Genomic DNA, 26,901 nt, shown 5'->3' on the forward strand with positions numbered 1-26,901 from the left:
TCAATATTTTTTACATTTTTCTCTATTGAAAAATGTCTTAATAACATTGTAACCAACAATATTGTCATGATTTAATTTCTACCTATCTGTATAAGATTTCATATTTAAAGTTCTGTTACTCACAGCATATAGAAAGACATGCCCCAGCAGCTAGTCAGGTGCTAGATGTGAATGAACTGCTACATGGTCTTATCATTAGGCCTTTCCCTCCATGACAGCCTGCAGTACTGACAACAAATGAGCACATGCCTTTCCCTGGACAGCAGACTGCAACACTGTTAAACATGTGTACAAATAGGCCTTCTCCCCATTAAATGCTTTCTGGCAGGATGCCAATGATGGAAGAAAAGTAACGTAGCAAGGCTACAAATTGTAGAAAATGATGAATAAAACTTACAGGATTCAGCTGGGGACCTCCTGCTCCTTCTAAGCCCCAGGTGGAGTTCTGGGAGTCCAATGGGCAAGAGAGAGGAGGGATTGTATGAGCAAGAGATATTGAGACCATGATTGGAAAAAGCACAGGGACAAATAGGCAAACTAGTGGAAACACATGAACTGTGAACCAATGACTGAGGAGCCCCCATGGAACTGGACCAGGCCTTCTGGATAAGAGAGACAGTTGATTAGCTTTAACTGTTTGGGAGGCCCCTAGGCTGTGGAGCTGGGACCTGTCCTTAGTGCATGAGCTAGCTGTTTGGAACCTGGGGCCTATGCTGGGACACTTTGCTGAGCCTTGGTGTAGGGAGGAGGGGACTGGACCTGCCTAGGCTGAGTCTACCAGGCTGGGCTGACTCCCCAGGGGAGACCTTGCTTGGAGGAGGTGGGAATGGGGGTCGATTGGGGTGGGAAGGCTGGGGAGTGGGAGGAGGAAGGAAAGAGGAATCTGTGGCTGATATATGAAATTAAGTTAATTATAAAATAAAAATATCTAAAAAATTACATGATTATATACAACTTGTCATACTTTTTAATATAGTGTTGACAGGTAAGATTATTTTATTCTGTTCTTTGCTTATTCATTAATCAATCAATTAATTAATTAATTGTACCACTGTCTTACTTTAGTGTCTCTTGCTCTGGTACTACTTGGACCAAAAACAACTCAGGGAACAAATGATTTATTTTATCTTACACTTCCAGGCAATAGTCCCAGCAGGAACTGAATCAGGAACATGGAGGCAAAGACTGAAGCAGAGAACATGGAGGAGCTCTTCTTACTGACTTACTCCTCCTGATTTTCTCATCTTGCATTTTTCATGTAACTCGGCACCAACTGCCAAGTGTTGGTGCTGCCTCAGAGGGCCAGGCTTCAACATTATTAGTCAAGAAAATTCCCTACAAACTTGCCTACAGGCCAGTTTTATGGAGGTTGTTTCTCCACTGAGGTTTCCTCTTTGCAAATTTGTGTTGTGCTGACAAAATCTAACCAGCACAGAGCCAGAACCTCTCTATACAGTTCAGGCTGTTCTTGATCTCACTGACTTCTTTCCTTGAACTCACAACCCTCCTCTGCTTAGAGCAGTTTGAAGCCTGGCCTGATGGTGCAACATTGTAATCCCATCCTAGTAATTGAACATATTATTCTGTAGAACACAGAAACAAGTGGGAGAGCAGCTTTCAAAGTTTACTGAGCTAGGCTAGAACATCATCAGGTAAGTAATTTGAGATCCACTAATGAATCACATAATTCAATTAAACATGAAGTTATTAAAACAAAATAAAAAAAGCGATACTAGGCTGTATGTCAGTGACTTTCTATTTTTCATTAATAGTTTCTGTTATAGGTTTGGAAAAGCAAAATCTTATGTGTTGTCCAAAAACATCTGCATGGGAGATAGAGAGAATGTATGTGTGTGTGTGTGTGTGTGTGTGTGTGTGTGTGTGTGTGCTGTGAGTTTCAGGTAGAGTTTCTGAAACTAATAGCTTTTGAAACTTAGAAACTGGAGTTTGAAAGTGTCCACAACAAGTAGATCTGATCTAATTTAATCAAATTGAGATAAACTGTTGCCATCAAAGTAGCTTTAAAATGAGTGATTTCTCAGCATAGCACGGGAAAGACCTAATAAACAAATCTCACAAAAGATTATACTGATTATACCTATATGCATACAGTTCTTAATTTTATTTTTACCTTCAACATTTGTTATAGCCTTTCCTTTCATGGAGACCGTAATAATGTGATCAGAGAGCTCTGTAATATTGACAAGAGGCATTGTGAATCTCATGAATATAAAAAGACTGCTTTGGGACAATGTTAAAGAGAAATTGATGGCTTTAATAATGTCAGAGACAAAAGGCATTGGACTGGCTCAGTAGCATTTAAAATATTTATTAAGCCCAGTCTGTAATTTTTCATAGGAAAGTTGCTTTAATGACAAAGAAAGTCATAATACAAACAGAACAATCCAGATGCTGCTGTGAATCAGCACTAGTTCAGACACATTTATATTCCTACCCTCAAGCTTTCTCAGAATCCTTTCTAACGGTTGCAGCTGTTTGAATAATTTGTGGGAGAGCTGTGATAGAATTTGTCAAAAGAGTGCAAGATAATGGCATCAAACAAATTAAAAGTAACCAGTGACCTAACTATGGACCTTTGGTGAGAATGAAGTCATCACTTTGGTCTGGTTCTCTGCCTCTAGTTAAATTTCTGCTCCAGAGCACCCAAGCTCTGCTGCTCGCATTCTGCGTAGGCAAAGTGCTGTAGCTTCTAAAAGAAAATCCCATTCTGAACGTACGGAGATAGAAACAGAAGTATCTTTAATGTTGTGGAGATAATTTCTTCTCATTATATATTTTTTACTGTTAAGATAGAAAAGTTATTAGGATGAAATTGTTCTATTAGATCTTTCCTAACTTAGAGGAAAACACCTGTCTATCCAAATACAATGAGTATTGTGAGTCTTTGAGAACAGATCCATGTGCTTGACAATTTTATGCCTACTTTCACTGAATACAATATAATTTTAAGTTGATTAATATCTAGGAAACATTCATTTTAATATCAAAATTTCCAGAAAGATAAAAGTAAATATAATTATAAATATACTTCATTTTATTTACATTTTAAGTTGTACCTTTTGAGTATCAGAGCCCATCTATAAATTAAAGTTTGTATGAGTCACGAAAATGTTTCACATATTCTTGAACAAGCTATTTACTCACTTACAGTATCTTCTTATTTGCGTTTATTATATGAGAACTTTTATTTACTTATATATTTATTTTTACTGAACAATATAATATTATTCAATTTCCTTGAAAATTTGTACTGCAATTCATTGACAACTTCTATAAATACATTCATTTATATCACAACAATACTTTACAATAAAAATTTTAATATATCTTTATATTGTCAGAATGTCATATTGTCAGCTACAATATATAGTTAACTAAAGGACTAGTTTAGATTTTAATATGAATTGGTCTCAGTAGAAGCATAGAAGGAAGCATTTATGATCAGAACCAGGTGATAAACATTTGGGTGAGTAACACTATATTTTTCCTTGTTTCATTTGGCAATTGTGAACTTCAACATGTTAATGAAGAAAAGGAAGGAAATAAAACATGGGTAGTAATGTAAACTTTGTTAATTTTTAGCCTAAATATTATAAACAAACAAATCCCATGTTTTCTTAAAATTTTTGCATGAGTAAAATTTATACATTCCATAACATTTGTGCCCCCTTGTATTTTAGAAAAAAATCAGTTATGCTTTGTGGATCATTTTAACAGCATTAACACAGTTGTTAAAAAGCTTGGCTACAAACACAGTTTTTTTAATTATTATTATTATTCTGCATTGCTTTTATTTGATTATTTTATCATGTATGTGTGTATGTGTATTACACATATGCGTGGGTACATATATGTGGAAAGGTGCATAAGTGTGTGTGTGTGTGTGTGTGTGTGTGTGTGTGTGTAGACCTTAAATTGATACCCAGTGTCCTCATCAAGAATTCTGCAATTTATTGAAGCAGATTTCCTTGTTGAACATTTAACTCTTGAGTTCTTGCAGTTCAACGTTACAGCCAGCCATGCACAGACCTATCTCTGCCTCCTAAGTGGTAGGATTGTATGTTGTCACTCACCTGCTCTACTTTTAGATTGTTTCAGTGGATATGATTCTAGCCCTCACACTTGTGTAGCAAAGACTTTATCTTACTGAGCCTTTGGACCAGCCCATAATTGGGCAATATAGTGTGAATTAAGTCAAACAGTTTAAACAACTATTCTGGTTGGAGATAATTCATACTTTGTGTGTGTGTGTGTGTGTGTGTGTGTGTGTGTGTGTGTGTGTGTGTGTTTTATCAAATATCAGCAGGAAACATTGAATCCAAACATTGTAATGGTCTCAGTGCCCAGGCGGCTGAGGCAGGAGTATTATAAGTATGAGGTCAAAGTTACAAAGAAGGATGCAGTCTTAACAACTGACCTATCTCCCTCCTCCTAAATAATAGAAAATAAAGGAAAGTTAAAAAAAATGGATAGCAGAGAGAATATTCAGAAACTTACCTTTATGTACAGTATTGAAAGTCTGACTGAAGACTTCCATGTTAGTGTGAGCAAGAATGTTTCTCAATCAAATCTGAAAAAACTTGTCTTAGTTAAGATTTCTATTGTTATAATGAAACAATGACACCAAAAGCAAGTTGGGGAGGAAGGGGCTTATTTGGTTTACACTTCTACATTGTAGTCCATCATTGAAGGAAGTCAGAACAGGGGCTGAAACAGGGAAGGAAGCTGGAGGCAGGAGCTGATATTCACTGGGGCTTGCTCAGCCTCCTTTCTTAGAGAATCCAGTACCATCAGCCCAGGAATGGCATCACTTATAGTGTGCTGGGCCCTCCTCCATTAATCACTAATTAAGAAAATGTCCTGCAGCTGGATCTTAGGGAGAAGTTTTTTTAAAATTGAGGTTTCTTGCTTTCAGATGAATCCAGCTCATGTTAAGCTTACACAAAACTATCCATGGCTAACATTTTACGTAGATAAGACCTCTTCCTTATTCACTAAGAGTGAAAAAGGAAAGGAAAGTTCATAATGATTTCCTTACTAAAAATGACTGTCCTAAAAGGACTTGAAATATTCTTTAAAGGATTATCAACTTTTGAATTGAGGCTGCCAACAATCCTTTAAAATATTTATATTTTAAAACATATATCTCAAGAATGCACTGCTTTTAAATGTTTAACTTGTTATTCAGGTTCAATATTTGCTATACTATTCAGATCAGTCTGCATGAGTCTATTTAATGGGTAACAAGGATTTATTAAGATACAAATTGAGAAAATATAGTCACTAATATAGAACCAAGTAAACAGTTGAAATCATCCTCTGTTCTGACTGGGAGCAAATCCACTTGGTGGTTCAATCAGAGCAGGAAGCAGGCAACAGGGAGAAGGAGCTTATGACTTCTCCCTTTCTTTATAAGAGGTCACATGCAATGAGAAGAAGCACTGCCTTCTTCAGACGCTATAGCCAAATCATGGGTGGAGCAAATACAACATTTCTCCTTTTTGTGTAAATAAGAAGGTTCTAAACTTAATACAAACTATATACAATAAGAATTATTATCAAGTACTGTCCAGGAAAAACAAAGGGTAATAACATAAACAAAACTAGAACTACAACCAAGAACAACATCAAACAAGAAAAATAATGCTAAATGTCCAGAAATGTCTAGATCATAGGTTAAATGGCAAATTACTGAGATAACTCCAATAGATGTCCTATCCTGAAAATCTAATTCTAGTACCTAATATCTTCTTAGCTAAGATACAAGAAGATTGTAACCATAACTAGCTAGTCTTCAACTTCATCAAAGACTTGAGAAGAAACATAATAATACTTGAGAAAATGGAAAATGCAAGCAAGCAATTTCTGAAATTCTTTTGAGAATATTCAGAGACAGCTGCCAGCCTGAAGAGTCAGCTAAAGCTTCTCCACATTGTTGGGGCATCTAATTTGGCTACAGGCCTAGAGTATCTGACAGACCATTTTCAGAAACAAGAATTTTGAAAGACCACCTTACCCTGTCATGGCAGAGTTTAGTAGTTGCATTCCCTTGTGTCCTCCTCAACCAGAAAGGACAGTGTTCATATTGTCAGCCATCAAGGCAGGGCAGCTCTTTGCCTGGCAGGCCATCTTGTGCCAATAAGAAGACAAATTTCCGAACAAAAAGTCTTAGAAGCCTAATGTTCTCTCAGGATCTGATTGGTGCTGCCAGGAGCAATTGTGTCTTGCATCAACAGAATTCTAAGTTATCAAGACATTTAAATGGTATATTCTCTAGGTCTATGAAGTGTTTGATGATTACCTATCCATCTGACATGTTTCTGTAAATTAGGAGACCCTAACTTACATAACTATAGAAATGACAAGCATGGGTGACTATAGTTCTGTAAGTCTTATCTACCTAAATAACCTTAGGACTAAGACTTCACATTACCAAGGTAAACAGTCTGTAAGCATATATGCCCTGTAAGGACAATGACCTCAAAATTGTGACAATACACAAAGTATCTTAAATAGAGGCAAAAATGTATAGTGTAATATGCAATATGTCAACAATAGCATTAATATGTATCAATATACAAAATACCCTAAATAGAGGTAGAACATACATACAGTATAGGGAATATAATTTTACATTTGTATCAATATACAAAATATTTCAAACAGGAATATATATATAACAACAAATATAGTTTTATATTTGTATCAATATACAAATTACCTTAAATAGGAATATAGTAACAGTTTACATTTGTATCAAATATATAAGAATCCATATCAGTGCAAATTATCCAAGGGTGATAGATTACTAAATCAGTATATTCATAGATACAATAAACTATCTTAATATACTATACCTATCCATTCCTCTTTTTCTTTTCTAAATGAGAATACTGAGTCTAAATTTTATCATTCCACCCCAAGCCTATAACCATACATACATAAACCTAAGAAAAATGAAATCTTTGGGAGAAGGGTGTCATTTTCTTAGAATTGTTTCCTGCTGTTTAGGGGATGGTGGTATCTCTGTGGGGTCCTGTAAGAAAGCTCAGATAGTTAGGTCTCAATAGGACTAACTGTAGAGTCTGCAGCCAGTCTCATAGTAATGAGTAAGATTGTCTGAAATTCTGGCTAGAAGTGTTGTATGATGGACCATCTCACCTAGAAACTGTCCTGAAGAATTATCAGTCCAAGTCTATCATTGAGTAATGTTTTTAGTACAATGGCATCTTTATGGACTGAGTAGAGTCATCGTTGTAGGGTCCTAACTTCCTTCTGGAGACTTCAGAAATTGTTATTGCAAAGAATTATTTTTTAATGTGGAAAACTTGAACATTAATAATATATATTAATATATTTTTCTTTTAGCAATATGCTTGGATTTAGAGGAGAGAGAGCCACATTCCAACTTCAAAGCCAGCTTGATTTATAATTGAATTGGGATCACAACTATTCTAGAGTTAAAGAGATATTGATGTTAGGCAGTGAGATGGTACCAATACATCCTTTTCTTCTGCTGTAGATGTCTTGGTGTGAAAGGCCTTATGATTTCTTGAAGATGGGTATTTCTATTTTTCTGTAAAGACCAAAAAGGGAACCCTGCCCCTACTCTTGTTTGTTGAGTTTTTCTTACAACTTGTAACGATGTCACATCAGTACATGCGCTATTACATCTCCTCATCCAGGGATTTCTTCGGTTTGGAGTGAATTTTTATTTTATTGGTATACATAGCTTTTCTTCTCCTGCAGAAACAAAAGCAAAACAGCTTCCCCAACATAGGAAGTATCCTGGTTTCTATTCCTAGGTCAACATCTCTTTGAAATAAACTGGTTGGTTTAGCTTACTAGTTTTTCTGTTGTCCACTGTCTCCCCTTAGGTATTGTCCCTTTCTCATTAGCATTGACAAAATCGAGGTTAATAAAGCATTATGTAATCCATTTCTAAGGGTCAGTGTTACCTCTTTCTGTTTATTTAGCATATCTTTTAAAGTTCAGTTGGATCTTTCTATGACTGCTAGGCCTGTGATATACCTGTAACATCCTTTATATTGTAATAAGCAAACAAAACAAAACAAAACAAAAAAACAAGCAAAAAACTGTCTCATTTTATTTGAGACATATGCTGGAACATTGTCAGTTTTAATTTGTACAGGTATTCCCATGATATCCATAACTTTTAACAGGTATTTAAACACAGAGTCAGCCTTTTCGGAACTCATAGGAGTTGCCCATTGAAATCCCGAATAGGTGTCAATGGTATGGTATACATAATTTAACCTTCCAAATTATGCAAAATGAAACACATCCATCTGCCAAATTTCATTTGTTTGCATACCCTTAGGATTGTTTTCTGCAGGTAATGGAGTTTGGTTATAGTAGGAACAATTAGGACTTTTTAAATTTTTATTTTTTTTACAATTTCCTTGGCTTGTTGCCAAGTAATGGAAAAGTCCTTTTTCAAATTTTTGCTATTTACATGGTGTTTCTTAAGAAATTCTGAGGCTTCTAGCACATTATCTATTAATAACTGATCAATCTCATCATTATGTTGTGCTAGAGGAGCTGGCGGACCCATATGGGATCTGTTGTGTGTTTTATATATATAGGATGTTACCTATTTCTGATGATTTTCTGTCATTGTATAAATAGTGAAGTTAATTCTGTGTTATCAGTAATAAATTCTGCAGTTTCGATATGTAAAACAATTCTCTCTGCATGTTGAGACTCAGTAACTATATTGAGAGTTTCTATGAAGTCCATCAGTACCATAAGAATAGCATACAGTTCTTTGTTTTGTATGGAATTGTAGGGGTTTTAACCATGTTAGTTAAGTCTTCTGATTTATATCCTGCCTTTCCTGATTTATTTGCATCAGTATAGAATGTGGGGACTTCAGAGATTGGATTTTGCCATTCAATGTGAAGAGGGACCCATCCAGTTCTTTTTATGATTTCTATTCTCTTGCTTTGGGGATAACAATTGTTAATCTCTCCCCAAAAGTTACTGCAAACTTTTTACCATTATCCATTATCTTTCCATAAAGAGGAAATAATCTTCATTTGTTAAAGGTACTACAATTACTGCTGGGTCCATTCCTGTCAACTGACAAAGTTTTAATTTTCCTTTTAGAGTCAAATCAGAGATATTTTTACGTAAGTCTTTAACTTTTACTTGGTTTACATGGTAGAAATATCCATTCCAATATAACATCTTCCCTCTGCATCAAAATACCTATTGGACAGTGTCTGGAGGGGAGTGACCAGAATGCAGTTAATTTCTGGAATCACATGATCCATGTGTCTCTCATATTTTCTTTTTCTGCTAGAGCCAATTCCTTCTCAGCTTCAGCTGTGAGTTCTCTTGGACCAGTTTTGTTCTTGTCCCCTTTTAGAATATTGGCCAAGTTTACTAGTCCATATTTAGTTATTCTAATAATAGTCTGTAAGTTGGAAATGCTTCCTAACAATTTTTGAAAATCATTAATAGTCCACAATATATCTTTCTTAAGTTGTAACTTTTTATAAATGTATCTTATATCCTAAGTAATTAATAGAATTTCCTCATTGTATATTTTCTGGAGAAATTTGTTGTCCCCAGCATGGCAAAACTTTCTGTATTTCTTCAAACATGCTTTCTAAGGTTCCTAACTTTGAGTCGGCTTATAAGGTATCATCCACATAATGGTAAATTATAGATTGTGGAAATTTTGCATGGATTATTTCCAATGGATTTTGCAAAAAATTTTGGCACAAGGTATGGCTATTCAACATTACCTGTGGGAGAACCTTCCATTGGTATCTCTTGAATGCCTGGGAATTATTATAGGTAGGTACTATGAAGGCAAATTTTTCTCTGCCCTTTTCTTGTAGAGGTATGGTAAAGATTAAACAGTCTTTTAAGTCAATAACTCTAACAGACCGTTCTTTAGGTAACAGAGAGGGAAAGGGCATCCCATTCTGTAGGGAACTCATAGGATGAATTACTTTGTTTATGGCTCCCAAATCTGTCACCATTCTCCATTTATCAGATTTATTTTTAATAACAAATACAGGAGAATTCCAAGGGCTGGTAGACTTTTCAATGTGTTGAACATTTAACTGTCCCTGAACCAGCTTTTCTAAAGCTTGTAGTTTCTCTTGTGTCATAGGCCATTGTCCATGGTTTGTCAGTTTATTCCTTTATCAGGTTTATCAGTTAGCCATTTTAAAGGTAAGGCCATTGGTACTTCTGGCAGTTGTGCTCTATTTATTTATAGCCTGAATTGTTGGTGCTGTTTTTTTTTTTTTTTTAATAGTATCTTATAATATTATTCCCAGAAACATGAATTGGTCTATATTCCACTTTTAAGATTGGAGGAATTTTAATATTGGTATTCCATTGCTGTAACATCTCAGCTTCAATGATTCACTGATAATTTGCCACATATGGTTTCAGCCTTCCTCTCTGTCCTTCTGGCCCTTAGCATTAAACCCATCTTGAACTTTGTTTTACCTGATATATGGTTCCAATCCCTAGAAACTGGGCATCTACCTCTTAAAGAGACCAATTTGGATGCCATGATTTTGGTGTAATTATAGTCACATCCACACCTGTATCTACCAGTCCTTCCAGGGCAATGTTGTTAATTTGCAATTTAAGCTTTGGTCTTTGTTCATTTATAGAAGTCTGCCAAAACATTTGTTTTATGGTATTTTTTGAAATTTTTGATCCATCTATTAAAGTTTTTCTGCCATTCAGTGAAGTGTCATTCTTTACATTAGGCACTGGGTTATTTAATTGTCCTGGGAAGCAATTTCCTCTACAGTCATTGGAAATGTTTGGACCATGTTTGATTTGGGGGCCTGCAAGAGTCCCCTCCCCCATGGCATTTCCCACTGGTAAGGGTTGCCTCATATGGCACTTTTTGATCTACATTCATTAGTCCAGTGTTGGCCTTTGTCACATCTTCCATATAACCCAGAAGGTTGGAGTCTCCTATTTGGGTTATTTCTATAAGAAGCATTGCTTCTAGGAACACCCTGTGTACAATTTATTCTTATATGACCTGGTGGACCATAGTTAAAACATTTGTTACCTTGATGCCTCCTTGCACATTTGGAAATTGCCTCACCTATCCAAGCCTCATTACCATAACTAAGAGACTCATGAAGGTGCTGACCTGACTTTCAAAAGTGTAAATATCCTTTTGCATTCTAATATTAGTATTTTCAAAAGCCAAAGATTGAGTTAATACTTGTCTTAACTCTTGGTCTGATACTGCTTTGTTTATAGCCTTGGTAGTTTTTGTTTAAAAAAAGAAGTCAGTAAATGGTTCTTTTTGACAACTATAAGAACTTCATATGTAGCTCAGTTGGGCTCCCTGATTCTGGAATTTTTTCTATGCATTTAAACCTGCTGCATGGCATAGGGATAATGTATGCTCATCACAGGTAGCTTGTACATTTATATCAGTGAAATGTCCCTCACCAAGAATTTGATCTTGGGAGATCTCAAAACCTTTAATTTTATCTTCCTGCTCAAGAGACTTAGCTTCTTCTCTCAACTAGATTTAACATTTTAACTGCTGGATATATTCTAACACAGCTGATATTAACTGATTTGAGTCATCTGGTATAATTCTATTTCTAGAAGACCATGTATTTAACATTTGCTTTACATATGTTGAATGTATATCATATGTAACTACAGCCTCCTTGATGTGTTTTAAATCCCTCATATGAGTAAGTTGCCAGATATATTCTATATATTCTTCAGGTTGTGTATCATCTGCTGGCTTCTCATGGATGATGACAGCATAAGCCATTTTATAAGAGCCACCTGGCAATGTTATTATTTGTATGGCTTTACCCTACTGTTTATTAGTTTCTTTATTATCTTCACTAAGAGACACTTCCATAGCTTGAAATCATTTAACTACTGCCTGTTGCAGCATTTGAACTTCTCTGTTGTAAAGGATTCTAGAGATTTCTGGAATCATACATTATTTTACATTCATCTGAAACATATGATACCCAAGACTTTTTTCTACCAATTAGCAATGGTCTTTCATCCTTACAAATTTTCTGAATGGCAGTAATTTGGCTTTGAAGAGTTGTTGTTTTATTCATTAAGTATTCATATTTATTATCAATAGAATTAAATCTGCTTGTCAAGTTATTATTAATGGACTGAAGTTCTTGTGGTAAATTAGCAGATTTCATAGAAAGAAACCATCTTTTTAAGTCCTCATCACCACTCTGCAAAGTCTGAAGTTCTTGTGGCAAATCATCAGATTTCATAGAAAGAATCCTTCTTTTTAAGTCCTCATTACCACTTTGTAGGGTAATCAATCCCATTAATGTCTCATTATTGCTGTTACTATTAAGCCAATTTTTCAGTGATATGAGATGAATCATTATGCTAATTGCTCATATGATGAACATTGTATACATCCCAAGAAGGTCGTATATGTCTTGGAAAATTTCATCCCAAAATGTTTTTAAATTCCTGAGTGGTGATATTGTCTGCCATTTTTTTGAGGAATATTCAAAATTTGGTTTTTTGTTAATTAGTTTTAGGTGTAAAATTATAGAGTAATTTTACCTCAGATGAAGTCCTTGAGAGCTGGTCCTTACAGTCACAGGTGTTCAAGAAGTCCCAGTTTTTGTGATGGTTTTGGGGAGTAGTAGCGATATTTGGCCAGCAGGTGTTGCAGGTGTAGAGAGTACAAGGCAGATCTGGTGTGGGCTGACTCAGCTTCCTGAATGAACTCTGTGAATCTAACACTAACCCAGGCAACCAACCTTACCCATGAGTAGTGGACAGAGCTGCCTGGATCACAACGGATGAGACTATACACCAAAACAATTAGAAACGCTTCCTAGGACACCTGCAGACATTCTGCAGGGCTGCACACATAGTGGCAGTGGTGGCTGCAGGAGTTTCGAAAGATGGAGTTGGCAGCAGCTACCCTGAACAGTTTTAAAAGAAAAGGAACAGTCTGCTGGTAGTCTCTAGCCATCCCTGGGTCTGTGACCCGATCCAACTGCTACAAGCACAGAACTAGGAAGTCGCCTAATGTGGGCACTTTTCTCTCTGAAGTGGTGCTCTATCCACTGCACAGTGCGGGTGCTTCTTCTGGCAGTGGTTCTTGTAACCACTGCCAAGTGAGCCGCCTGGCCTGGCCATGACCTGCTTGGCCTACATGCTTCCTGCACACATGTTGTATGCAGTCAGTTACCTGAGCTGTTCCTTGGGGGTTGTGGTGGGGAGGTTGGTGCACATGGGCTCTGCAGGGTGGAAAAACTCACCAGGAGGCACCCATGAGCATTAGCTTGTGGTCACAGGAGCACATAAGCCTCTGAGCTAACCTGCCGCTGCCGCTGCTGCCATGGAGGCTGTGGGCAGGAGCCACAAGGAGTGTGGGGTCTTTTTGTCATATGGGTGCCACTTATTAAGATCAATCCATGTGAGTCTATTTAATGGGTAATAGGAATTTATGAAGATATAAATTGAGGAAAATACGCGCACAAATACAGAACCAAGTAAACAGCTAAAGTTTGCTCTAACCTCTGTTCTGACCTGGAGCGAATCCTCCTGGAGGTTTGATCAGACCAGGAAACATGCAGCAGGGAGAAGGGGCTCATGACCCTTCTCTCTTTCCTGTTAAAAGGTCACATAAAGTGGCAAAAAGCACTGCCTCCCTTGGGCCCTATAGCCTAAGGTCATGGGCAGAGCAAATACCACTACACTATACCAATCACTTATCACACTCGAATTCTGTTGTTGACCAACACTTAATTTCAATAAAATAAGGGACATGTATATTTCCTCAGGAATCTGTTGTTTCCTTGAAACACAATTGATTTGAATATTAAATTTCAGTATAGAAGATGTAGTGTTCAATAGTTTTGTTCCTCTCTACTCAGAATATTTGGCAAATCAGATACAGTAACAATGCAGGAAGAAACTGAACCTCTTTGAAATTATTTCCTTTGACAGTGAAGATTAGTGTGACTATAGGCAGTCTACATAAAATCTATATATTCTATATGAATAATGTAGAATCTATCTTTGTCTTTGAGTTGATTGATGGATACTCTTTAAAATTAATTCTCCAATGTATTTATGTTGTCTCTTATTTTCTTTCCTGTAAGAAATGCTGCAGATTGTATTGAATCTCATTTTGGTCATAAATTCTGTAGCAAGATATACTTTATTTTATTATACATTAATTAAGAGTTGTTTTCCCTTCTGGCTCCTTATAGAAGTCTTTACTAAAAGCTCATTTGTAGACTCCCTAGATGTTAGGAGATTAGAAATGGGGTGTGAGTGCTTCAAAGGTATTTTGTACATGTTCATGTGGATTTGATAGGTATACCAGCATATCTTTATATAAAGCAGTTTGTTTTGAACTTAAACAAAATAAAATGCAATGAAAGTTTCTCAATGGTAGATATATGAGACAAATTTAAATTTGAACATGAGACCTGGGCCAAAGTTATCACGAGGGCCTTTAAAGTCATATCTGATACATCAAAACAAATTATATAAGTTGTAATCGTTGGTAAAGAAATATAACCAGGCATTAACTTCCCATGATGCCTATGTTATATTTTTTGCATTATAGTTTCAGAGGGAAAAGAGATGCAAAAACTTCCTGTGTTTATGACTTTGGATATCTATGAGGTTCCCAGTTTTAAGAATGCTAAAGGCAGTATCAACATAGTCTGGCCTGCAGCACTTTCTAAGGTCTTCTCTCCTTCTTCTGTTTCATCTTCGTAACAGTTGGTGACTGACTCACTTTAGACCTCTAGAGAATCATGGGAAAGAGAAGTAAGGATTCAGGTTTGAGAGGACCTTATTGGCAAAACTAGTGTGTGATCTACATGGGATATATAGTGTCACTATGTCTAGGAAGTGTGGTAACAATGTGTTCCCCAAAATATTGTGCACCCTAATAAACTTATTTGGGGTCAGAGAACAGAACAGCTACTAGATATAGAGGTGAGAAAATGGTGGCACACACACCTTTAATCCTATCACTTTGGAGGCAGAGATCCATCTGGATCTCTGTGAGTTTAAAACCACACTGGAAACAGCAAGGCATGGTGACTCATGCCTTTAATCCCAGGAAGTGAGCCTTTAATCCCAGGCAGTGTTGGCAGAAAGCAGAAAGGTATATAAGGCTGAGGACTAGGAACTAGAGCTGGTTAAGCTTTTTAGGCTTTTGAGCAACAGTTCAGCTGAGATCCATTCTGGATGAAGACTGAGAGGCTTCCAGTCTGAGGAAACAAAATCAGCGAGGAATTGGTGAGGTGAGATAGCTTTGGCTTGTTCTGCTTCTCTGATCTTCCAGCATTCACCCCAATACCTGGATTCAGGTTTGTTTTTATTAATAAGACCCTTTAGGATTCATGCTACAAGGAAGACTGTATTTTCTTTGTAAATCAGATTTTAATAAACAACACATTATTAGACAGAGGTGTCCTGAAATTAAATTTGGGGCAGGTTTAAATACTAAGGAGAAACTTACAGTTGTTGTGTCTTTAGAATTTTTGACACTGAAGCAAAAACATTTAATTCAACAGAGAGGATATCAGGTATAATAGTTACTTTTTGTTGATGTGATAAATATCATTACCAAACACACACACACACACACACACACACACACACACACACACACACACGGAAGAAACAATTTTTTTCACTTGTTTGTTTGTTTGTCTATATTATATAAGAGCGAGAGTCCATAAAGGCATCGAAGTAATGGCAACAAATGCCAGGAGCAGGAAGCTAAACGTTTACACCTTCAGCCTCAGACATTAAACAAGGACAGTGACCTAGATATTGGGTGAAGAGAGAAGCCCTCAAAGTCTGCCTCTGATGACACACTTCCACCAGCAAGTATGCAGATGGCAAAGTTTCCATGACCTCCCAAGCACTGCCAAAAACTGTGACTAAGTGTCAAAATGCATGAGCCTCTGGCTGGAGCTTTCTCTAGTCCTGCCTGGTCCATGGTCAGGACAAATCTTTCTCACCTGCAGACCAGAAAAACTATAGCTACATGAGCCTCTGAGGGACATTTCTTTATTTTTCTTTCTTAGAACATAATTTAATTAACGATATTTCTCCCTTCTCTTTCCTCCCTCCAATCTTTCTAATACACCCCACATTGCTCTTTTTCAAAATTAATGTATTCTTTTTACACTAATTGTTATTGCATATATATTTCTCAGTATACCCTGTCTATTCCATGTGATGTTACTTGTACAACATTATGACATTTCTTAATCTAACTATCACATTCTATTACTGGCCCCCAAAGACGTCATGCTCATGTCATGAATAAAATTGTATTTATTTCAAAAGTTCCCATGGTCTGTAGCAGTCTCAGTATTGCTCAAAAGTCCAAAGTCCAAATACTCATTTGAGAATCAGGGCGATTGTGGGCAATTATCAAATCAAACAGAAAATTACATATACCTAACAAACAATGACACAGACTATTCATCCCCATTCCCAAAGACAGGCATAAGAAAATAGTGAGAAAAAATTGATGGAAGAAAGTAAAGCCAAAACTCAAGAGGGAAATTACAAAATTGTGTCATCCCGTGGTCAATGTCTAGAACTCTAAGATCTTATATGGCTCCACACCTCTAGATTTGCTATCTTTTTATGGGCTGATTCCACTACCTTTATGCAGCTCTCCTTGGCAGATTTCTCACTGTTCTGCCATCTCTAAAATCTTTGGGTCTCTTCTGTAACTCAGGATTCACATCCAGAGCTTCACATGATAGGTTTTCATGGTCTGGCCACAGCAAGTCCCCTGCTACATGATACACAAATCTGCCTAGTTCAGCATCTCTCTGAAATGTTGAAGAAAGAATCAATGACCTCCTCACTCTTGCATCTCATCTGAGCCAAAGCTAATACCATATTATAGAAATTGCCACATTCAGCTTCTCACTTGGTGTGGAGCCTTGACTTCTTAGGCCACATTAGCAACAACTTTTGAATGTTGAGTTGATTGATTCAGAGGAACAAGAAACCTCTTAGTCTTCCTCCTTTCATAAGTTTGAATCTTGACTATGTGGATCTTGCCCTGAGGGTACCTTTTCCTTTGTTCCAGTACAGGGTAGGGAGCCTCTCTTAATGTACTAATATTAACAATTAAAGCACCTTGTTTCCAGCCTTTCCCTATGGCTTTTGTTACTCTACAGATTATACATTTTGTATTTCTTCCCCACTTACTTTTTTTGGTTGGTATTCAGAAGAGTTACCAGTAATGACCATCTACAAACTCAGTATTATTATGTGGTCTTAAAATTTCCTCCTGTGGTTGATATATTCTGCACCCCAATAAACTTATCTGGTAGTTAGAGAACAGAACAGCCACTATATTAAACATAGGTTTAGGCAGTGGTAGCACATGCCTTTAATTCTAGCATTCCAGAGGCATAGATCCCTCTGGATCTCTGTGAGTTCAAAGCCACACTGGAAACAGCCAGGCATGGTGACACATGCCTTTAATCCCAGGAAGAGATGGCAAGAAGCAAAAAGGTATATAAGGCTTGAGGAACAGGAACTAGAGCCCTTTTAAGCTTTTAGCTTTTAGTGTCAGTTTAGTTGAGATCTGTTCAGATAAGGATCCAGAGGCTTTCAGTCTGAGAAAACAAGATCAGCTGAGGAATCGGCAAGGTGAGGTTGAATGTGGCTTGTTCTGTTGCTCAGGTCTTTCATCATTCACTCCAATACCTGGCTCTGGGTTTGTTTTTATTAATAAGACCTTTTTAAGATCTGATGTGTGCTATATACTCCGGTATTCCATTACTTTAAAATTTAGCCTTGTGTTAATTCTTAAGTGCACAAGCACATGATAGTCAAATTAATTGTCACAATTACAAGTACAATGTCTAACACAGTTGTTTATAATGTCCTTGCTTCTCTCTTAAAACTGTTAAGCAATTCCACCAATGAAGCATTATTCTTAGCACTATTGTTGTCTTCCAAGTTCCTAATAGAATGTCCTATTCAGCTCTGACCATTATAGAATTCAACTTATTTTCTAGACCAGCGTTCCAAAATCTACTACATTCCTCCAAAAATTGACATGGCCATGTTCCTCATGGCAATAATTCACTCTATGTTGGTATCAGCTTTTGAATTAGTTAATTCTCATTCCTTTGATAAAATACTATGACCCAAAGCAACATATGGAGAATTAGTGTAATGTTGCTAATGGTTCTATAAGAAGAATCCATAATGGCAAGAGGTAGCAGAAGGACATTGCAAGAGCATTTCACTTCACTTGAAGCAAAGTGAAAACTGGAAGTAGGGAAAAGGATATAAACTCCTAAAACCTGCTCCTACACTTCCTCCAAGAATTACAAGCCTATTTATTACACACACGTGTGTGTGTGTGTGTGTGTGTGTGTGTGTGTGTGTGTGTGTATGTATGTATGTATGTATATATGTATATATATACCAAAGTGAAGAATACTCCTGGACAACATTATTTTTGTCTTTTGTCATTTCCTGAAATATTTCTTACAGACATACTCAAACAGTTACACAGACTATCACTGATCACAGGGAGACAGTAGCCACCACTACAAAAAGGAGGCACATCACCAGGTACCACATAGAAAAATTAGGCTTATCAGAATAGTTCTCATGACCCGCTAGTGGGTCAGTTTTTGTTGGATGTTCCAGAATCATTTACAAGGGATATGCAACCACTAATCATAATTGCCCTTTCATTCTTTAAGCTTCAAATTTCCATGCCAATTGGATAGTTTGACTTTTTCTGAGATGTGCAAGACATATAGTTACTACTGACAGGACACCAGTGATTGACCAAAATGATTCCACCAGTCTAACTTGGGAAACCAATGAGTTCATCAGTGCTGCTAATAAGTAGAGTAGTGCTTTTGAGAGGTTGTTTGTGGGAGTATCGATGAGTCAAAGGCAGCTGCATCACTGAGAATCTCATTTCTACATGGATGATAACCTACTAAAGTACTGGAGAGATGCTCCAGTACTCTGCGGCAAGAACCATTGCTATTTAAAAATTCTGGTCTGCCCTGAAGTTCTAGCTGCTTATTTAACTTTGAGGAACAAGTTTCTTGCAAGTTTCAAGAACTTGCTGAATCTTTTAAGTTGTTTACATCTGAGCATTGTAAGATTTTTGTGCCTCCTGAATTTTCCAGGATGAAATGCTTCACGTCAGAGGGAATTGATGGATAACACATATGGCATTTATTTTATTACCTATAATACAAGTTCAAAAAGTGTACATTGATTGAAATGACTTTATTAAATAGAGTATCTGATGTCCCATGCCCATATACAGTTGTGTAAATAAAACAAAATAAAACAAAATAAAATAAAATAAACTTCAAACACAGCCTAGCACCTTCCTGAAAAGTCTTTCCCTATCTCACATTTATGAACTCAATTGCAGCACATGTATCACTATGGTATAAGTACTTTATAACAATAATAGTTATTGTTATTATTATTATTATTGTTATAGTTATTATTTTCATTTTTATAACATTGTGTATTTTAAATGTATGAGATGTTTTTCCAGATGTGTAGAAATCTATAATTTTATGATTTAATGCAGATATCATATAATTAATGTATGGTTGCTCAATAAGTGAGTAAAATAGAGCATTTAGATAATATTGGCAATCAAATAGTAATAAAATAGTATTCTAATAGTATATTCAAATAGTTATAAAAATGAATAAATAACTTATGATGGTTAAAATCAACTAAATAATTGCAGCTGTAAGCCAAACTAAAATTGTATTTGCCCTTTCTGCTGTGGGATGTCCTGTATGCTGTGAATATATGTTGTTATGATTGATTGATAAATAAAACTCTGATTGCCAGTAGCCAGGCAGGAAGGATAGTGTAGGCAGGACAAGGAGAGAAGGGAATGCTGGGTGGCAGAAGGCTGAGTCAGGAGACACCAGTCTGCCATCCAGGGAGCAGCATGTATGGCACACAGGTATAGCCATAGAACACTTGGCGACATATAGATTAACAGAAATGGGCTGAGTGTAAATGTAATAGCTAGTCAGTGGTAGGCCTGAGCTAATGACCAAGCAGTTTAATTAATATAAACTTCTGGGTGATTGTTTTATAAGTGGTTGTGGGGTCTGTGGGGCTGGACAGGCCCGGAGAAAACTCCAATCCAACTACACCTTCTACTGATTTAAGACTTACTGTACTTCCTCAGCAATACTTTCTTGTCATATTTTACAATATTAATGGAAAGAAAATGATCATTATTTATTTAGATATATCCATAGGTAATGAGTTCATTACCTATAATTATCATCTCATGAAGTATTTTAAGTGTTTGTTAGTGATGTATAAAAATACATAATATGTAGAAGACAAATTTTATAAATTCCATTATTTTTCCAACTCCTCCATACAAGCTCTTTTATTATAGTTTAATCAAGCATGTCATTTATTTATTTATTTATTTATTTATCTGTTTATTTATTATATTTGTGTTTTAATTTTACACATCAGCCATAGGTTCCCCTGTCCTCCTCCCTCCAGCCCCAGCCTTCCCCCCAGCTCCTCCCCTCCATTCCCATCTCATCCAGGGCCAAGACTCCCCTGGGGATTCAGCAGGCCCTCTGGATAAGTGAGACAATTGAATAGCTTGAACTGTTTGGGAGGCACCCAGGCAGTGGGACCGGGACCTGTCCTTAGTACATGAGCTGGTTGTTTGGAACCTTGGGCTTACATAGGGACACTTTGCTCAGCCTGGAAGGAGGGGACTGGACCTGCCTGTACTGAATCCACCAGGTTTAAGTGATATTCTTTATTATGATAGGCAGACATAATCTTTTTTGGTCTTCTAAAAATACAAAACCTTTCTATCAAATTCTTTTTTGCTTTTAAACTGTGTATGTGGTTAGGTGAACTATATTGAGTGATATTTAAATTACCCTTCATAAATCTAATAATTTATGCTATGTTATCATTTTAATAATTTAGTGGACTTCCTTTGACAATATTTTGTTTGAGATTTTAGCATATCATCATGAGTGAGGTTAAACAATAATTATTTTCTCTTGTAATGTGGGATGGAAATTTCACTTAAGCATATCATAAGATATATCATGAGTTTCCTAAAAGTAATTGCTTAAAAATTGTGTATTAATTAATTTGTGGTATAATAAGAGAAAAAGTAACAAGTAGAAACAGTAAGTTGTGAACATCTAAGCTCGGTGCATTTTTTTATATATTGACTAAGCTTTGGTCATCTGGAAATTTGAGTGGAATGTTTGGACTGTTTCCAAGAGACTCCCTCACATATCTCTCGTCAGAATGACTTACTCCTTGACAGCTGCTATCACTGAAGGTTTTCTGTCTAGTATTTATGCACAAACATCTCTATGAGGTGGATTATCTTTATAAAGTAGTAGTCGAATCATCCAAAACCAAGTTATCAGGTGATAACTTAGTGCAATAGCCCACTTCTCCACGGAAGCTACCTCTTGAGACATTGAAACTGAAGGTGTGGAGAGGAATAAAGCTTATACAAACATCAACTTATTTATTTTCATCATTAGTTTGATATCCAGGGTATTTAATCAGTGACTAATAGGAGGCTAAGGCACAGGGTGTGAATACATGAATGAGATATGACTCACGCCATTGACAGGACAAAGAGGCACAGTGTGAGATTTCACCCTGTGCTTATAACAACATGACATTTAAAATTCATGGATTATTTATGCTAGCCATTTTCCCATTTCATGTTTTATGACTGTGGTGGTATTGTGTTTCCCAAAATATTGTGTGTTCCCCGAAATAAACTTATCTGGGGTCAGAGAACAGGGCGGCCACAATATTAAACAAGAGGATAGGCAGTGGTAACACTCGGGAGGCAGAGCCAGGCAGATCTCTGTGAGTTCAAGACCACAATGAAAACACTGAAGAGGAGCCTGTCTCAGGCAGCTCAGGAAGCTGGGACCAGTCAAGCCAGCCAGTGTTTGAGAATGAGAACATTAAATGTTTTGACAGATGTACTGGCCGCTTGACTGAGCACACACAGTGTGGGAAGCCACAGGAAAGTACTGGGAGTGGTTATGCTTTTTCCAAAGCTGTCCAGGGTAGGGGAACACATCTAGGCAATGTCTTTCTACTCCAGCATAAGACCGTGAATTAGAGTAAATAACTGAAACCATCATATGTAGAACCAAGACTAGAACAAAACTTGTTTAACTTTTTGCGTCCTAATATTCCACACTTTGGACCTCTTGCCATGTAACTTTGAATTGTTTAATACAGCCTACCCTGAAAGGTGAGAATTAGTTTTCATATTTTAAAAACAATTGTGTCAAAGAATGTGGAGAAATATCTTGATGCCTTCAAAGACCTATACCCTATGACTCACATCATCTATTTTCCATTAGCTGGAATGCTTTTTATAAGATGACGTTACTTCTTTTAGTCAAACAATACGGCCATCTCTAAGAGCTTTTATTAATATATTTAATTTAGGTAAATGTTGTAAGACTTTTGTCAAACTTCTGCTATTTGTGTAGATCCTGGTATATAGCCAGATAGGATGTAAATTCAGTGACTTACAGTTCAGACACAACATTGCATGTCCATCACTGCTATCTAATCCTAAAACGCCTCTTCCCAAATAAACCTTATACTCAACCAATTAGTTCTGTTCCTTCCTCCTAGTTCCATTCTGCTGCTGTTTCACACAAATTAACTGTTATTGTGTCTGACCTTTCCTGTTAGACTGATTTCGCTTAGTATCAGATCTTCAGTATTTGTATTGTAGCACCCTAAGAACTTAGGTTCCCTGCTGAAATTGTTGTATGTCTTAAAAAATAACATGTTGTTGTTTTTCAGTCACTAGTTCATTTGCATTTTAACTTTTTCTTAATATGAGGAGTGGATTTTTATTTTGAACTATTTTTAAAATCAGTTTCAAGTCTCCAAAGGAAACCTAGATTAGAAATAGCTCATTAATACCTGTAAATGGGAATCCTTGTTAATTCCAACTTTATGTTTCACATGTTGGTAGACAACCAAACTATTGTTCACACTCTCTGAATGGCTACATTCTTCCATAGTCCAATCAGTGAGGTACAAGTGTTCCAATCCTTCATATCTCCTATCTGTACATGGTGTTCTGTTGTTTGTTTCAATAGCCAATGTAGTGGGTAAATGTGTACATGTGTGTTTACATATATGTTTGTGTGTGTGTATACAAGCTGGCATCTACGCATACACTCACAACCATGCACACACACACACACACACACACACACACACACACACACACACAAAGAGAAAGAGAGAGAGAGAGAGAGAGAGAGAGAGAGAGAGAGAGAGAGAAACAGAAAGACAGACTGAAGACAGACAGACAGAAACTGACAAAGGGATTTGAAACTTTCATTTGTGTTACCCTCTATTTTGACATCTTAACTTTTACTTGCTATTTGTATGTCTTACTGTAAGTCCTATTTATTCTTGTCTTTTGCATCATGTAGATTTTAAAGATTTATTTGTATGTATAGGTATCTATGAGGGATATATACATCTGAGTACGTTTCTCCTTTGAGGCCAGAGGCATCAGGTTGTCCTGGACTTTTGAGAAGTGAACCCAAGTCCTCTGCAAGAGCTGTGTGCTCTTCATCACTGAGCCTTTCAAGCCCCAGTGCCCCATATTTTAATTGAGTTCTCTGTCTGAATTGCAATAATTTGTTTACAGATCCTGCATATTAGTCTCTTATCAAACATAAATTGTAAATTATTCTGTGTTCTGTGAGTTATATTTAATCTACCACTTGTGTGTGGGATCATATCTGTGGATATGTTTGTGTGACAGTGTGTGTGAGGAAATGAATATGTATGTAAGTGTATTTTCTGGCTAAATGAGAAGCTTTTTGTCATTCTTTAGCTGCAGCCAACTTTCTTTTTAGAGATAGGACTGTAGCTGGAGTTTCTTTCAGTCCTTTTTTGGCCCACAGTCAGGACATACCTCTCACCCGCCAGACCCACATCTGCTCAGACCCCACCAAGTAAGCACACAGAAACTTATATTATTTACAAACTGTATGGCCATGGCAGGCTTCTTGCTATCTAGTTCTTCTATCTTAAATTAACCCATTTCTGTTAGTCTGTAAGTTGCCACGTAGTTCGTGGCTTACTGGTACCTTACATCTCACTTGTCCTGGCAGCGGCTGGCAGTGTCCCTCTTCCCCAGCCTTCACTTCCCAGAATTCTCTTCTCTGCTTGTCCCTCCTATACTTCCTGCCTGACTACTGGCCAATCAGTGTTTTATTTTAACCAATCAGAGCAACATATTTGGCAAACTTGAACATCCCACAGCACAGGACCTTTCACTGGTCCTTACTCACTAAATAAGTTAGGCTGGCTATGCAGTGAGCCTCAAGGATCATATGTTTATTCCTCTCAATTACGCAGATTACAAACTTGCACCTCTATACCTGGCTTTTTATTAATGTGTATTCTGGGGATGCCATTCAAGTCCATGTTTGTGTGTTGAGCACATTATAGACTGCACTGTCTCCTAGGTTTTCTTCCTTCCTTCCATTCTTTCTTATTGTTTTACATTATTTTATTTTATGTGCATGAGTGTTTCTCCTCCATGTGTGTATGTCTTGTATGTATGCCATATATGTGCTTAATTTAAAGAGAGGTCAGAGAAAAGTATCAGGTTCCCTTCAACTGGAATTGTATGGTCGTGCTGGAAAGTGAACTCAAGCCCTCTGAAATAGGAACCAATACTCCAAGCCACTAAACCACATTTCCCCATGAGCTCCCTCCCTTAATGTTCTTGATAATGTCATGTGATGACCCAAAAATTTTAATTTAATTGAGGATCAGTTTATTTATTTTTATGTTGGTGCTTGTGATTATGGGGCCATACTAAGAAATCTTCATCAAATTCAATGATAAAATGAGTTATTTATTTGTTCTTATGCTTTCTTTGTTTCTCTCTTTTCTTTCACTTAAATGTGCTGTTTATTCTATAAATGGAGATATGTATGAATACATTGATTAAAAGACTGTAGTATCTCCTATGATTCATATTTGTTATTTTTCTTTCTTTAAAATTTAAATTGCAATTCAATTATATCTCTCCCTTCCATTTCCTCTCTTCAAAACACTCCCCACTATCCTTGAAATTTATGACCTCTGTTTTCACTGATTGTTACAATATGCATATCTGTACATTCATGTACATGTATATTTCTAGATATAAACTGTTCATTCAATACATATACTGTTACTCATACCTATGTTTTCAGGGCTGTTTATAAAGAGTTATAGTGTTTTATTTGGACAATTAGAGCTGTGATTTAACTTGATTCAAATCACGTGAATATAGTATGAAGTAGGAGTTCAAGTTCATGTTCTTGTAACCTATTGACAGTTGTACTAGATGTTCCTGAAAAATAGACACCTTGGCGCTATGTGAAACATCAGGTGACCACAGTAGTGTGTGGTCATTTCTTTGCTTCTCCTCTGTGCTGATCCTTATGTCCATTTCTTATGGCTCTAATGACCAAAGTGTCATCCCTTTAGTGTTCCTCTGTCTTTCTGGAGATTATTATGGTCACTGGGGCCCCTAGTAACTCTTCCTGAATATGAGGAGCAGCTACTATGTCTATACAAAGCTGCATTTGAAAATTTTTTCAGGGTTACCTTACATTTTCAGATCAATTAGGGAATATTAAATTTTACCAGTAATTGTTTTCATTTTACCAACCAATGCTTTCAACTCATGAATATACTATATCTTGCATTTCATTTACTTTAAATACTTTCACCAATGTTTTCCAGGGCTTAGTGTAAAGTCTGGCATGTTTTTAACAAAATTTATTGTTAATAGTGTGTTTTTAGTATACTATTATGTATAAATTGTGCTGTGGTAAGGAAACGCATTCCCTTTTAACTACATACTTATTTATTTAAATAACTGAATCCATAAGCTTTTAATTCTTTATAATGATTTTTAAGTGTTAATTTAATGCATAAGTCATCCTGCAGTAGGCAAGTGGGAGCCTATTTCAGTATTATGTTTTCAAGATTTTATAGTTTCTGAAACATGATATTCCATGTTTGAATTGTATTTTTTCTGACATAGGCCCAGAACTACCTTTCCCCAAGCTTCCCTGGGACATTTTAGTAGAGAATTATACCAGGCAACTGATTATACAACTTAATGAAAATGTATAATTCATAAGGGATCATCTTATAATTTTTGTTCATTTTCCAAGGTGGTAAATGATGATTACTTATCCATTTTTTCTCCCACATTCAGTTCCTCCAGTCATTCGGGTGTATCCAGAGAGCCAGGCCAGAGAGCCAGGAGTAACTGCAAGCCTTAGGTGCCATGCAGAGGGCATACCAGACCCTCAGCTTGCCTGGCTGAAGAATGGAATTGACATTACACCAAAGCTCTCCAAACAGCTCACACTTCAAGGTGCCTGTTTCTTACATTCTTTTCCTTAAATGATCGTGGACATCTTTTATATTAAATTTTATGGAAAAATGACAATACACAGCACTTGTGAAACAATGAATTATTTTAGCAGCAGTTGAGAATATTAAAACATGGTTGCATCTAAGAAAAAACTGATACAGTTCTTTGATATGTTTACTGTTGTAAATATAGTCTTGTCATAGATATTAATACAGGATGCCGTTATTTTGGTCACAATTACAATATTTAATTATACACCTCTTTTGATTAATTGTTCTGCAATTATTTATTTATTCCCTGTGACATCTTGAGTATGTTTATCATTATCTTCAGATTGAAGTGTCACTTCTCGTATTCTCTGTAGAGCTACAACTTACTTAGTAGTT

General features: G+C 36.5%; 1 protein-coding gene across 3 annotated transcripts in view; it reads left to right on the top strand.

Annotated features, from left to right (window-relative positions):
* Fstl5 (follistatin like 5) overlaps window positions 1-26,901 on the top strand; it is a 572,741-nt gene that overhangs the window by 428,995 nt on the left and 116,845 nt on the right. For all 3 annotated transcript variants that reach the window (XM_036190876.1, XM_036190875.1, XM_036190878.1), the window contains one exon: window positions 26,354-26,515. In XM_036190876.1, coding sequence (XP_036046769.1) covers window positions 26,354-26,515 — 162 coding nt within the window. The remainder of the gene's footprint in view (window positions 1-26,353; window positions 26,516-26,901) is intronic.

The sequence above is a fragment of the Onychomys torridus genome, chromosome 6, assembly GCF_903995425.1.
Source record: "Onychomys torridus chromosome 6, mOncTor1.1, whole genome shotgun sequence".
NCBI lineage: Eukaryota > Metazoa > Chordata > Mammalia > Rodentia > Cricetidae > Onychomys > Onychomys torridus.